The sequence below is a fragment of the Salmo salar genome, chromosome ssa15 (assembly GCF_905237065.1).
Source record: "Salmo salar chromosome ssa15, Ssal_v3.1, whole genome shotgun sequence".
Taxonomy (NCBI): Eukaryota; Metazoa; Chordata; class Actinopteri; order Salmoniformes; family Salmonidae; genus Salmo; species Salmo salar.
Genome location: NC_059456.1, coordinates 22,495,212 through 22,510,740, shown reverse-complemented (window position 1 = coordinate 22,510,740; position 15,529 = coordinate 22,495,212). Strand labels below are relative to the sequence as shown.

The following is a 15,529-nucleotide window of genomic DNA, read 5'->3' as shown; positions in this document are numbered from 1 at the left end:
TCCCTATATCTCTCCCCCTTCTTTCTCTCCCTATTTGTCTCCCCCCTTCTCTTTCCCTGTTTGTCTCCCCCTTATCTCTCTCTCCCTGTTTGTCTCCCTCCTTATCTCTCTCTCCCTGTTTGTCTCCCCCTTCTCTCTTCCTGTTTGTCCCCCCCTTCCTTCTTTCCCTGTTTGTCTCCCCCTTCTCTCTCCCTGTTTGTCTCCCCCTTCTCTCTCTCCCTGTTTGTCTCCCCCTTCTCTCTCTCCCTGTTTGTCTCCCCCTTCCTTCTTTCCCTGTTTGTCTCCCCCTTCTCTCTCCCTGTTGGTCCCCCCCTTCCTTCTTTCCCTGTTTGTCTCCCCCCTTCTCTCTCCCTGTTTGTCTCCCCCTTCTCTCTCTCCCTGTTTGTCTCCCCCCTTCTCTCTCTCCCTGTTTGTCTCCCCCTTCCTTCTTTCCCTGTTTGTCTCCCCCTTCTCTCTCCCTGTTGGTCCCCCCCTTCTCTCTCCCTGTTTGTCTCCCCCCTTCTCTCTCTCCCTGTTTGTCTCCCCCCTTATCTCTCCCCTTCTCTCTCTCCCTATTTGTCTCTTCCCCATTCTCTCGCTCCCTGTTTGTCCCCCCCTTCTCTCTCTCCCTATTTGTCTCTCCCGCCTTCTCTCTCCTTGTTTGTCTCCCCCCTTCTCTCTCTCCCTGTTTGTCTCCCCCCTTCTCTCTCTCCGTTTGTCTCCCTCCTTCTCTCACTCTCTGTTTGTCTCCCCCTTCTCTCTCTCCCTTTTTGTCTCCCCCCTTCTCTCTCTCCCTGTTTGTCTCCCTCCTTCTCTCTCTCCCTGTTTGTCTCCCCCTTCTCTCTCTCCCTGTTTGTCTCCATCCTTCTCTCTCTCCCTGTTTGTCTCCCCCTTCTCTCTCCTGTTTCAGGACCACATCTATAAGCTGATGAAGAGTGACAGCTACGCACGGTACCTCCGTTCCAACTCTTACCAGAACCTTCTGACGGCCAGGAAGAAGGTGTGTCTGTTTCTCTGTGTGTGTGTGTGTCTGTTTGCCTGGGGCAGACTGCAGTTAGACACCAGTCCTCAGCATCCAACATAGTAAAGTGCTGCCCTCTATTGGACATTTCCAGGTTCTGCAGTCAGTGAACTACTGTATGGTCTGAATCAGTGACATCACATATTTTCAACTCTTTTCTGTCTCCTCTCCTCTCCTCTCTTCTCCTTTCTCTTCCCCTTTCTCTTCCCATAATGCTTTGTTCCCAAGCCTGAGACGGAGCAGCAGCAGGGAAGACGCACCTCTCTGGAGAAGTTCACACGCAGTGTGGTCAGTGGCTCTACTTCCTGTTCTTTTATCTTTCTGTTCTTTGTCTGTCTGTCTGTCTGTCTGTCTGTCTGTCTGTCTGTCTGTCTGTCTGTCTGTCTGTCTGTCTGTCTGTCTGTCTGTCTGTCTGTCTGTCTGTCTGTCTGTCTGTATCTGTCTCACCTATACATATAGATTAATCCGACCACTACTTTGTTACAAAACTTTTCACCTTAAACCAACAAGGCAACCATCATATTAATTCTATACTATCACTCTTCAGGGAAAATCACTGACAGGCAAACGGCTGACGGGCCTGATGCAGTTGTCCTGACCAGGCCTGGGGCTAGAGTAAGACAGCCATGCCCACCGGAGCTGATCCACTGTGGGGAGAGTGGTGTTGAGGCTTAGAAGCCTAACTGGGGCCTGGACACAACGTCGCCCACATAACTGACTTCAGATCAGTTTCCTGAGCTTCAGCGGAGGACAGACATCATGCAATAAGTCACTTAGATCTGACACTGGGCGAGTGCTGTCTTTGGCTGCGTCTCAAGTGGCACCATGTTGTCTTATATAGTGCACTACTTTTGACTAGAGTCCATATGATTTGTGTACTTTTGTTTAATCCATACGAGAAAGTATACACTTTGGGAAAAGGATGGAGACTGGCAACATCCTAGCCTGGGCATTAGTCTAAAGTAGTGGAGACTGGCAACATCCTAGCCTGGGCATTAGTCTAAAGTAGTGGAGACTGGTAACATCCTATCCTGGGCATTAGTCAAAAGTAGTGCACTATAAAGACAATAGGGTGCGATTTGGGACGTAGACACTGTGTAGTTTATCGAAATATAACTCTGCCCCCTCTCTCTCTCTGGCTCTCTCTCTGTCTCTCTCTCTCTCTCTCTGGCTCTCTCTCTCTCTCTCTCTCTCTGGTTCCTTTAATAGATTCTATAACCAAATGGAACGTCAGACTTCTACTTTATCTCAGCTCATGTTACTACAGTATAATACCTTTATTATATAAACATAAAAATGGTTAAATGATGTTTATAATGGATTTAGAATAAGCACCTTATTTTCATTCGTCACTCTGAGGTAGGCCAGTATATGGAAACGGGAACATAATGATCTGTTCTGCTCTTTCTATTGAGTTTTTCAGCCTTGATTTGATTTTAGTTACTTAAAAAAAAAAAAAAAAGAGTTCGACGGCACCCTAATTAACAAAATAAAAAAAAAACCCTGTCCAAAAATGTTGTCTGTTTCTTTTTGTATTTGGCTGCGTCTCAATCCACCGCATCTGCCTGTCGTCCTTCCGCATCTGCCTGTCGTCCTTCCGCATCTGCCTGTCGGCCTTCCGCATCTGCCTGTCGGCCTTCCGCATCTGCGGTGGCAGATCTACAGAGCTGTTTGTCTGACCACGAAAACATGTGTTGCGTCTGAACGGTTTGGCCTACAAAACTCTGTTTTGCTCTTAGGACCCCCACAAGTGTCACAGGACTCATCAACCAGGTATTAGTTGAAAAAATGAATGGAAGTATGGATATACAGTATCAGTCAAACGTTGGGACACACCTACTCATTCCACTGTTCTCAACATGCTCAGGAAGTACTGATATGACAAACAGACTGGCACTGTTCTCAACATGCTCAGGAAGTCCTGGTACCACAGACTGGCACTGTTCTCAACATGCTCAGGAAGTCCTGATATCACAAACAGACTGGCACTGTTCTCAACATGCTCAGGAAGTCCTGATATGACAAACAGACTGGCACTGTTCTCAACATGCTCAGGAAGTCCTGATATCACAAACAGACTGGCACTGTTCTCAACATGCTCAGGAAGTCCTGATACCACAAACAGAATGGCACTGTTCTCAACATGCTCAGGAAGTCCTGATATCACAAACAGACTGGCACTGTTCTCAACATGGTCAGGAAGTCCTGGTACCACAAACAGACTGGCACTGTTCTCAACATGCTCAGGAAGTCCTGATATCACAAACATACTGGCACTTTTCTCAACATGCTCAGGAAGTCCTGATATCACAAACAGAATGGCACTGTTCTCAACATGCTCAGGAAGTCCTGATATCACAAACAGACTGGCACTGTTCTCAACATGCTCAGGAAGTCCTGATACCACAAACAGAATGGCACTGTTCTCAACATGCTCAGGAAGTCCTGATATCACAAACAGACTGGCACTGTTCTCAACATGCTCAGGAAGTCCTGGTACCACAAACAGACTGGCACTGTTCTCAACATGCTCAGGAAGTCCTGGTACCACAAACAGACTGGCACTGTTCTCAACATGCTCAGGAAGTCCTGATATCACAAACAGACTGGCACTGTTCTCAACATGCTCAGGAAGTCCTGATATCACAAACAGACTGGCACTGTTCTCAACATGGTCAGGAAGTCCTGGTACCACAAACAGACTGGCACTGTTCTCAACATGCTCAGGAAGTCCTGGTACCACAAACAGACTGGCACTGTTCTCAACATGCTCAGGAAGTCCTGGTACCACAAACAGACTGGCACTGTTCTCAACATGCTCAGGAAGTCCTGGTACCACAAACAGACTGGCACTGTTCTCAACATGCTCAGGAAGTCCTGATATCGCAAACAGACTGGCACTGTTCTCAACATGTTCAGGAAGTCCTGGTACCATAAACAGACTGGCACTGTTCTCAACATGCTCAGGAAGTCCTGGTACCACAAACAGACTGGCAGTGTTCTCAACATGCTCAGGAAGTCCTGATACCACAAACAGACTGGCACTGTTCTCAACATGCTCAGGAAGTCCTGGTACAACAAACAGACTGGCACTGTTCTCAACATGCTCAGGAAGTCCTGATACCGCAAAAACTGGCACTGTTCTCAACATGCTCAGGAAGTCCTGATATCGCAAACAGACTGGCACTGTTCTCAACATGGTCAGGAAGTCCTGGTACCACAAACAGAATGGCACTGTTCTCAACATGCTCAGGAAGTGCTGATATCACTAACAGAATGGCACTGTCCTCAACATGCTCAGGAAGTCCTGATATCACTAACAGAATGGCACTGTTCTCAACATGCTCAGGAAGTCCTGGTACCACAAACAGACTGGCACTGTTCTCAACATGCTCAGGAAGTCCTGATATCACAAACAGACTGGCACTGTTCTCAACATGCTCAGGAAGTGCTGATATCACTAACAGAATGGCACTGTCCTCAACATGCTCAGGAAGTCCTTGTACCACAAACAGAATGGCACTGTTCTCAACATGCTCAGGAAGTCCTGGTACCACAAACAGACTGGCACTGTTCTCAACATGCTCAGGAAGTCCTGATATCACAAACAGACTGGCACTGTTCTCAACATGCTCAGGAAGTCCTGATATCACAAACAGACTGGCACTGTTCTCAACATGGTCAGGAAGTCCTGGTACCACAAACAGACTGGCACTGTTCTCAACATGCTCAGGAAGTCCTGGTACCGCAAACAGACTGGCACTGTTCTCAACATGCTCAGGAAGTCCTGGTACCGCAAACAGACTGGCACTGTTCTCAACATGCTCAGGAAGTCCTGATATCGCAAACAGACTGGCACTGTTCTCAACATGCTCAGGAAGTCCTGGTACCATAAACAGACTGGCACTGTTCTCAACATGCTCAGGAAGTCCTGGTACCACAAACAGACTGGCACTGTTCTCAACATGCTCAGGAAGTCCTGATACCACAAACAGACTGGCACTGTTCTCAACATGCTCAGGAAGTCCTGGTACCACAAACAGACTGGCACTGTTCTCAACATGCGCAGGAAGTCCTGGTACCACAAACAGACTGGCACTGTTCTCAACATGCTCAGGAAGTCCTGATACCACAAACAGACTGGCACTGTTCTCAACATGCTCAGGAAGTCCTGATATCGCAAACAGACTGGCACTGTTCTCAACATGGTCAGGAAGTCCTGGTACCGCAAACAGAATGGCACTGTTCTCAACATGCTCAGGAAGTCCTGATATCGCAAACAGACTGGCACTGTTCTCAACATGCTCAGGAAGTCCTGGTACCACAAACAGACTGGCACTGTTCTCAACATGCTCAGGAAGTCCTGATATCGCAAACAGACTGGCACTGTTCTCAACATGGTCAGGAAGTCCTGGTACCACAAACAGAATGGCACTGTTCTCAACATGGTCAGGAAGTCCTGATATCACTAACAGAATGGCACTGTTCTCAACATGCTCAGGAAGCCCTGATATCGCAAACAGACTGGCACTGTTCTCAACATGCTCAGGAAGTCCTGATATCACAAACAGAATGGCACTGTTCTCAACATGCTCAGGAAGTGCTGATATCACTAACAGGAAGTCCTGATATCGCAAACAGACTGGTACTGTTCTCAACATTCTCAGGAAGTCCTGGTACCACAAATAGACTGGCACTGTTCTCAACATGCTCAGGAAGTCCTGATACCACAAACAGACTGGCACTGTTCTCAACATGCTCAGGAAGTCCTGGTGCCACAAACAGACTGGCACTGTTCTCAACATGCTCAGGAAGTCCTGATATCGCAAACAGACTGGCACTGTTCTCAACATGGTCAGGAAGTCCTGGTACCACAAACAGAATGGCACTGTTCTCAACATGGTCAGGAAGTCCTGATATCACTAACAGAATGGCACTGTTCTCAACATGCTCAGGAAGCCCGGATATCGCAAACAGACTGGCACTGTTCTCAACATGCTCAGGAAGTCCTGATATCACAAACAGAATGGCACTGTTCTCAACATGCTCAGGAAGTGCTGATATCACTAACAGAATGGCACTGTCCTCAACATGCTCAGGAAGTCCTGATATCGCAAACAGACTGGTACTGTTCTCAACATTCTCAGGAAGTCCTGATACCACAAACAGACTGGCACTGTTCTCAACATGCTCAGGAAGTCCTGGTACCACAAACAGAATGGCACTGTTCTCAACATGCTCAGGAAGTCCTGATACCACAAACAGACTGGCACTGTTCTCAACATGCTCAGGAAGTCCTGGTACCACAAACAGAATGGCACTGTGTTCAACATGCTCAGGAAGTCCTGATACGACAAACAGACTGGCACTGTTCTCAACATGGTCAGGAAGTCCTGATACCACAAACACACTGGCACTGTTCTCAACATGCTCAGGAAGTCCTGGTACCACAAACAGACTGGCACTAAGGTTCTCAACATGCTCAGGAAGTCCTGATACCACAAACAGACTGGCACTAAGGTTCTCAACATGCTCAGGAAGTCCTGATACCACAAACAGACTGGCACTGTTCTCAACATGCTTAGGAAGTCCTGGTACCACAAACAGACTGGCACTGTTCTCAACATGCTCAGGAAGTCCTGGTACCACAAACAGACTGGTACTGTTCTCAACATGCTCAGGAAGTCCTGATATCGCAAACAGACTGGCACTGTTCTCAACATGGTCAGGAAGTCCTGGTACCACAAACAGAATGGCACTGTTCTCAACATGGTCAGGAAGTCCTGATATCACTAACAGAATGGCACTGTTCTCAACATGCTCAGGAAGCCCTGATATCGCAAACAGACTGGCACTGTTCTCAACATGCTCAGGAAGTCCTGATATCACAAACAGAATGGCACTGTTCTCAACATGCTCAGGAAGTGCTGATATCACTAACAGAATGGCACTGTCCTCAACATGCTCAGGAAGTCCTGATATCGCAAACAGACTGGTACTGTTCTCAACATTCTCAGGAAGTCCTGGTACCACAAACAGACTGGCACTGTTCTCAACATGCTCAGGAAGTCTTGATACCACAAACAGACTGGCACTGTTCTCAACATGCTCAGGAAGTCCTGGTACCACAAACAGACTGGCACTGTTCTCAACATGCTCAGGAAGTCCTGATATCGCAAACAGACTGGCACTGTTCTCAACATGGTCAGGAAGTCCTGGTACCACAAACAGAATGGCACTGTTCTCAACATGGTCAGGAAGTCCTGATATCACTAACAGAATGGCACTGTTCTCAACATGCTCAGGAAGCCCGGATATCGCAAACAGACTGGCACTGTTCTCAACATGCTCAGGAAGTCCTGATATCACAAACAGAATGGCACTGTTCTCAACATGCTCAGGAAGTGCTGATATCACTAACAGAATGGCACTGTCCTCAACATGCTCAGGAAGTCCTGATATCGCAAACAGACTGGTACTGTTCTCAACATTCTCAGGAAGTCCTGATACCACAAACAGACTGGCACTGTTCTCAACATGCTCAGGAAGTTCTGGTACCACAAACAGAATGGCACTGTTCTCAACATGCTCAGGAAGTCCTGATACCACAAACAGACTGGCACTGTTCTCAACATGCTCAGGAAGTCCTGGTACCACAAACAGAATGGCACTGTTCTCAACATGCTCAGGAAGTCCTGATACGACAAACAGACTGGCACTGTTCTCAACATGGTCAGGAAGTCCTGATACCACAAACACACTGGTACTGTTCTCAACATGCTCAGGAAGTCCTGGTACCACAAACAGACTAGCACTGTTCTCAACATGCTCAGGAAGTCCTGATACCACAAACAGACTGGCACTAAGGTTCTCAACATGCTCAGGAAGTCCTGATACCACAAACAGACTGGCACTGTTCTCAACATGCTTAGGAAGTCCTGGTACCACAAACAGACTGGCACTGTTCTCAACATGCTCAGGAAGTCCTGGTAAAACAAACAGACTGGCACTGTTCTCAACATGCTCAGGAAGTCCTGATATCACAAACAGAATGGCACTGTTCTCAACATGCTCAGGAAGTGCTGATATCACTAACAGAATGGCACTGTCCTCAACATGCTCAGGAAGTCCTGATATCGCAAACAGACTGGCACTGTTCTCAACATGCTCAGGAAGTCCTGGTACCACAAACAGAATGGCACTGTTCTCAACATGATCAGGAAGTCCTGTTATCACAAACAGACTGGCACTGTTCTCAACATGCTCAGGAAGTCCTGATATCGCAAACAGAATGGCACTGTTCTCAACATGCTCAGGAAGTCCTTATATCACAAACAGACTGGCACTTTTCTCAACATGCTCAGGAAGTCCTGATATCACAAACAGAATGGCACTGTTCTCAACATGCTCAGGAAGTCCTGAAACCACAAACAGACTGGCACTGTTCTCAACATGCTCAGGAAGTCCTGGTACCACAAACAGACTGGCACTGTTCTCAACATGCTCAGGAAGTCCTGGTACCACAAACAGACTGGCACTGTTCTCAACATGCTCAGGAAGTCCTGATATCACAAAAAGAATGGCACTGTTCTCAACATACTCAGGAAGTGCTGATATCACTAACAGAATTGCACTGTCCTCAACATGCTTAGGAAGTCCTGATATCGCAAACAGACTGGTACTGTTCTCAACATTCTCAGGAAGTCCTGGTACCACAAATAGACTGGCACTGTTCTCAACATGCTCAGGAAGTCCTGATACCACAAACAGACTGGCACTGTTCTCAACATGCTCAGGAAGTCCTGGTACCACAAACAGACTGGCACTGTTCTCAACATGCTCAGGAAGTCCTGATATCGCAAACAGACTGGCACTGTTCTCAACATGGTCAGGAAGTCCTGGTACCACAAACAGAATGGCACTGTTCTCAACATGGTCAGGAAGTCCTGATATCACTAACAGAATGGCACTGTTCTCAACATGCTCAGGAAGCCCGGATATCGCAAACAGACTGGCATTGTTCTCAACATGCTCAGGAAGTCCTGATATCACAAACAGAATGGCACTGTTCTCAACATGCTCAGGAAGTGCTGATATCACTAACAGAATGGCACTGTCCTCAACATGCTCAGGAATTCCTGATATCGCAAACAGACTGGTACTGTTCTCAACATTCTCAGGAAGTCCTGATACCACAAACAGACTGGCACTGTTCTCAACATGCTCAGGAAGTCCTGGTACCACAAACAGAATGGCACTGTCCTCAACATGCTCAGGAAGTCCTGATACCACAAACAGACTGGCACTGTTCTCAACATGCTCAGGAAGTCCTGGTACCACAAACAGAATGGCACTGTGTTCAACATGCTCAGGAAGTCCTGATACGACAAACAGACTGGCACTGTTCTCAACATGGTCAGGAAGTCCTGATACCACAAACACACTGGCACTGTTCTCAACATGCTCAGGAAGTCCTGGTACCACAAACAGACTGGCACTAAGGTTCTCAACATGCTCAGGAAGTCCTGATACCACAAACAGACTGGCACTAAGGTTCTCAACATGCTCAGGAAGTCCTGATACCACAAACAGACTGGCACTGTTCTCAACATGCTTAGGAAGTCCTGGTACCACAAACAGACTGGCACTGTTCTCAACATGCACAGGAAGTCCTGGTACCACAAACAGACTGGCACTGTTCTCAACATGCTCAGGAAGTCCTGATATCGCAAACAGACTGGCACTGTTCTCAACATGGTCAGGAAGTCCTGGTACCACAAACAGAATGGCACTGTTCTCAACATGGTCAGGAAGTCCTGATATCACTAACAGAATGGCACGGTTCTCAACATGCTCAGGAAGCACTGACATCGCAAACAGACTGGCACCGTTCTCAACATGCTCAGGAAGTCCTGATATCACAAACAGAATGGCACTGTTCTCAACATGCTCAGGAAGTGCTGATATCACTAACAGAATGGCACTGTCCTCAACATGCTCAGGAAGTCCTGATATCGCAAACAGACTGGTACTGTTCTCAACATTCTCAGGAAGTCCTGATACCACAAAATGACTGGCACTGTTCTCAACATGCTCAGGAAGTCCTGATATCGCAAACAGACGGGCACTGTTCTCAACATGCTCAGGAAGTCCTGGTACCACAAACAGAATGGCACTGTTCTCAACATGCTCAGGAAGTCCTGATACGACAAACAGACTGGCACTGTTCTCAACATGCTCAGGAAGTCCTGATACCACAAACAGAATGGCACTGTTCTCAACATGCTCAGGAAGTCCTGGTACCACAAACAGACTGGCACTGTTCTCAACATGCTCAGGACGTCCTGGTACCACAAACAGACTGGCACTGTTCTCAACATGCTCAGGAAGTCCTGATATCACAAACAGACTGGCACTGTTCTCAACATGCTCAGGAAGTCCTGATATCACAAACAGACTGGCACTGTTCTCAACATGGTCAGGAAGTCCTGGTACCACAAACAGACTCGCACTGTTCTCAACATGCTCAGGAAGTCCTGGTACCACAAACAGACTGGCACTGTTCTCAACATGCTCAGGAAGTCCTGGTACGACAAACAGACTGGCACTGTTCTCAACATGCTCAGGAAGTCCTGATATCACAAACAGAATGGCACTGTTCTCAACATACTCAGGAAGTGCTGATATCACTAACAGAATGGCACTGTCCTCAACATGCTTAGGAAGTCCTGATATCGCATACAGACTGGTACTGTTCTCAACATTCTCAGGAAGTCCTGGTACCACAAACAGACTGGCACTGTTCTCAACATGCTCAGGAAGTCCTGATACCACAAACAGACTTGCACTGTTCTCAACATGCTCAGGAAGTCCTGGTACCACAAACAGACTGGCACTGTTCTCAACATGCTCAGGAAGTCCTGATATCGCAAACAGACTGGCACTGTTCTCAACATGGTCAGGAAGTCCTGGTACCACAAACAGAATGGCACTGTTCTCATCATGGTCAGGAAGTCCTGATAACACTAACAGAATGGCACTGTTCTCAACATGCTCAGGAAGTGCTGATATCACTAACAGAATGGCACTGTCCTCAACATGCTCAGGAAGTCCTGATATCGCAAACAGACTGGGACTGTTCTCAACATTCTCAGGAAGTCACAAACAGAATGGCACTGTTCTCAACATGCTCAGGAAGTCCTGATACAACAAACAGACTGGCACTGTTCTCAACATGCTCAGGAAGTCCTGATACCACAAACAGACTAGCACTGTTCTCAACATGCTCAGGAAGTCCTGATACCACAAACAGACTGGCACTAAGGTTCTCAACATGCTCAGGAAGTCCTGATACCACAAACAGACAGGCACTGTTCTCAACATGCTCAGGAAGTCCTGATACCACAAACAGAATGGCACAATTCTCAACATGCTCAGGAAGTCCTGATATCACAAACAGACTGGCACTGTTCTCAACATGCTCAGGACGTCCTGGTACCACAAACAGACTGGCACTGTTCTCAACATGCTCAGGAAGTCCTGGTACCACAAACAGACTGGCACTGTTCTCAACATGCTCAGGAAGTCCTGATATCACAAACAGACTGGCACTGTTCTCAACATGCTCAGGAAGTCCTGGTACCACAAACAGACTGGCACTGTTCTCAACATGCTCAGGAAGTCCTGATATCATAAACAGACTGGCACTGTTCTCAACATGCTCGGGAAGTCCTGATATCACAAACAGACTGGCATTGTTCTCAACATGGTCAGGAAGTCCTGGTACCACAAACAGACTGGCACTGTTCTCAACATGCTCAGGAATTCCTGGTACCACAAACAGACTGGCACTGTTCTCAACATGCTCAGGAAGTCCTGGTACCACAAACAGACTGGCACTGTTCTCAACATGCTCAGGAAGTCCTGATATCACAAACAGAATGGCACTGTTCTCAACATACTCAGGAAGTGCTGATATCACTAACAGAATGGCACTGTCCTCAACATGCTTAGGAAGTCCTGATATCGCAAACAGACTGGTACTGTTCTCAACATTCTCAGGAAGTCCTGGTACCACAAACAGACTGGCACTGTTCTCAACATGCTCAGGAAGTCCTGATACCACAAACAGACTGGCACTGTTCTCAACATGCTCAGGAAGTCCTGGTACCACAAACAGACTGGCACTGTTCTCAACATGCTCAGGAAGTCCTGATATCGCAAACAGACTGGCACTGTTCTCAACATGCTCAGGAAGCACTGATATCGCAAACAGAATGGCACTGTTCTCAACATGCTGAGGAAGTCCTGATATCACAAACAGAATGGCACTGTTCTCAACATGCTCAGGAAGTCCTGGTACCACAAACAGACTGGCACTGTTCTCAACATGCTCAGGAAGTCCTGATATCGCAAACAGACTGGCACTGTTCTCAACATGCTCAGGAAGCACTGATATCGCAAACAGACTGGCACTGTTCTCAACATGCTCAGGAAGTCCTGATATCACAAACAGAATGGCACTGTTCTCAACATGCTCAGGAAGTGCTGATATCACTAACAGAATGGCACTGTCCTCAACATGCTCAGGAAGTCCTGATATCGCAAACAGACTGGGACTGTTCTCAACATTCTCAGGTAGTCACAAACAGAATGGCACTGTTCTCAACATGCTCAGGAAGTCCTGATACGACAAACAGACTGGCACTGTTCTCAACATGCTCAGGAAGTCCTGATACCACAAACAGACTAGCACTGTTCTCAACATGCTCAGGAAGTCCTGATAACACAAACAGACTGGCACTAAGGTTCTCAACATGCTCAGGAAGGCCTGGTACCACAAACAGAATGGCACTGTTCTCAACATGCTCAGGAAGTCCTGATATCACAAACAGACTGGCACTGTTCTCAACATGCTCAGGATGTCCTGGTACCATAAACAGACTGGCACTGTTCTCAACATGCTCAGGAAGTGCTGATATCACTAACAGAATGGCACTGTCCTCAACATGCTCAGGAAGTCCTGATATCGCAAACAGACTGGCACAGTTCTCAACATGGTCAGGAAGTCCTGGTACCACAAACAGAATGGCACTGTTCTCAACATGGTCAGGAAGTCCTGATATCACTAACAGAATGGCACTGTTCTCAACATGCTCAGGAAGTCATGATATCGCAAACAGACTGGCACTGTTCTCAACATGCTCAGGAAGTCCTGATATCACAAACAGAATGGCACTGTTCTCAACATGCTCAGGAAGTGCTGATATCACTAACAGAATGGCACTGTCCTCAACATGCTCAGGAAGTCCTGATATCGCAAACAGACTGGTACTGTTCTCAACATGCTCAGGAAGTCCTGATACCACAAACAGACTGGCACTGTTTTCAACATGCTCAGGAAGTCCTGGTACCACAAACAGAATGGCACTGTTCTCAACATGCTCAGGAAGTCCTGATACGACAAACAGACTGGCACTGTTCTCAACATGCTCAGGAAGTCCTGATATCACAAACAGACTGGCACTGTTCTCAACATGCTCAGGAAGTCCTGATACCACAAACAGAATGGCACTGTTCTCAACATGGTCAGGAAGTCCTGGTACCACAAACAGAATGGCACTGTTCTCATCATGGTCAGGAAGTCCTGATAACACTAACAGAATGGCACTGTTCTCAACATGCTCAGGAAGTGCTGATATCACTAACAGAATGGCACTGTCCTCAACATGCTCAGGAAGTCCTGATATCGCAAACAGACTGGGACTGTTCTCAACATTCTCAGGAAGTCACAAACAGAATGGCACTGTTCTCAACATGCTCAGGAAGTCCTGATACAACAAACAGACTGGCACTGTTCTCAACATGCTCAGGAAGTCCTGATACCACAAACAGACTAGCACTGTTCTCAACATGCTCAGGAAGTCCTGATACCACAAACAGACTGGCACTAAGGTTCTCAACATGCTCAGGAAGTCCTGATACCACAAACAGACAGGCACTGTTCTCAACATGCTCAGGAAGTCCTGATACCACAAACAGAATGGCACAATTCTCAACATGCTCAGGAAGTCCTGATATCACAAACAGACTGGCACTGTTCTCAACATGCTCAGGACGTCCTGGTACCACAAACAGACTGGCACTGTTCTCAACATGCTCAGGAAGTCCTGGTACCACAAACAGACTGGCACTGTTCTCAACATGCTCAGGAAGTCCTGATATCACAAACAGACTGGCACTGTTCTCAACATGCTCAGGAAGTCCTGGTACCACAAACAGACTGGCACTGTTCTCAACATGCTCAGGAAGTCCTGATATCATAAACAGACTGGCACTGTTCTCAACATGCTCGGGAAGTCCTGATATCACAAACAGACTGGCACTGTTCTCAACATGGTCAGGAAGTCCTGGTACCACAAACAGACTGGCACTGTTCTCAACATGCTCAGGAATTCCTGGTACCACAAACAGACTGGCACTGTTCTCAACATGCTCAGGAAGTCCTGGTACCACAAACAGACTGGCACTGTTCTCAACATGCTCAGGAAGTCCTGATATCACAAACAGAATGGCACTGTTCTCAACATACTCAGGAAGTGCTGATATCACTAACAGAATGGCACTGTCCTCAACATGCTTAGGAAGTCCTGATATCGCAAACAGACTGGTACTGTTCTCAACATTCTCAGGAAGTCCTGGTACCACAAACAGACTGGCACTGTTCTCAACATGCTCAGGAAGTCCTGATACCACAAACAGACTGGCACTGTTCTCAACATGCTCAGGAAGTCCTGGTACCACAAACAGACTGGCACTGTTCTCAACATGCTCAGGAAGTCCTGATATCGCAAACAGACTGGCACTGTTCTCAACATGCTCAGGAAGCACTGATATCGCAAACAGAATGGCACTGTTCTCAACATGCTGAGGAAGTCCTGATATCACAAACAGAATGGCACTGTTCTCAACATGCTCAGGAAGTCCTGGTACCACAAACAGACTGGCACTGTTCTCAACATGCTCAGGAAGTCCTGATATCGCAAACAGACTGGCACTGTTCTCAACATGCTCAGGAAGTCCTGATATCACAAACAGAATGGCACTGTTCTCAACATGCTCAGGAAGTGCTGATATCACTAACAGAATGGCACTGTCCTCAACATGCTCAGGAAGTCCTGATATCGCAAACAGACTGGGACTGTTCTCAACATTCTCAGGTAGTCACAAACAGAATGGCACTGTTCTCAACATGCTCAGGAAGTCCTGATACGACAAACAGACTGGCACTGTTCTCAACATGCTCAGGAAGTCCTGATACCACAAACAGACTAGCACTGTTCTCAACATGCTCAGGAAGTCCTGATAACACAAACAGACTGGCACTAAGGTTCTCAACATGCTCAGGAAGGCCTGGTACCACAAACAGAATGGCACTGTTCTCAACATGCTCAGGAAGTCCTGATATCACAAACAGACTGGCACTGTTCTCAACATGCTCAGGACGTCCTGGTACCACAAACAGACTGG

At 47.2% G+C, this 15,529-nt stretch overlaps 1 protein-coding gene across 1 annotated transcript in view; it reads left to right on the top strand.

Annotated features, from left to right (window-relative positions):
* Nucleotides 1-2,497, top strand: part of LOC106571069 (regulator of G-protein signaling 6) — a 119,963-nt gene extending 117,466 nt beyond the window's left edge. The window contains exons 15-17 of the mRNA XM_045695553.1: nucleotides 890-979; nucleotides 1,229-1,288; nucleotides 1,548-2,497. Of these exons, the coding sequence (XP_045551509.1) occupies nucleotides 890-979; nucleotides 1,229-1,288; nucleotides 1,548-1,598 (201 nt within the window). The 3' untranslated portion in view covers nucleotides 1,599-2,497. The remainder of the gene's footprint in view (nucleotides 1-889; nucleotides 980-1,228; nucleotides 1,289-1,547) is intronic.
* Nucleotides 2,498-15,529: the final 13,032 nt, after the last annotated feature.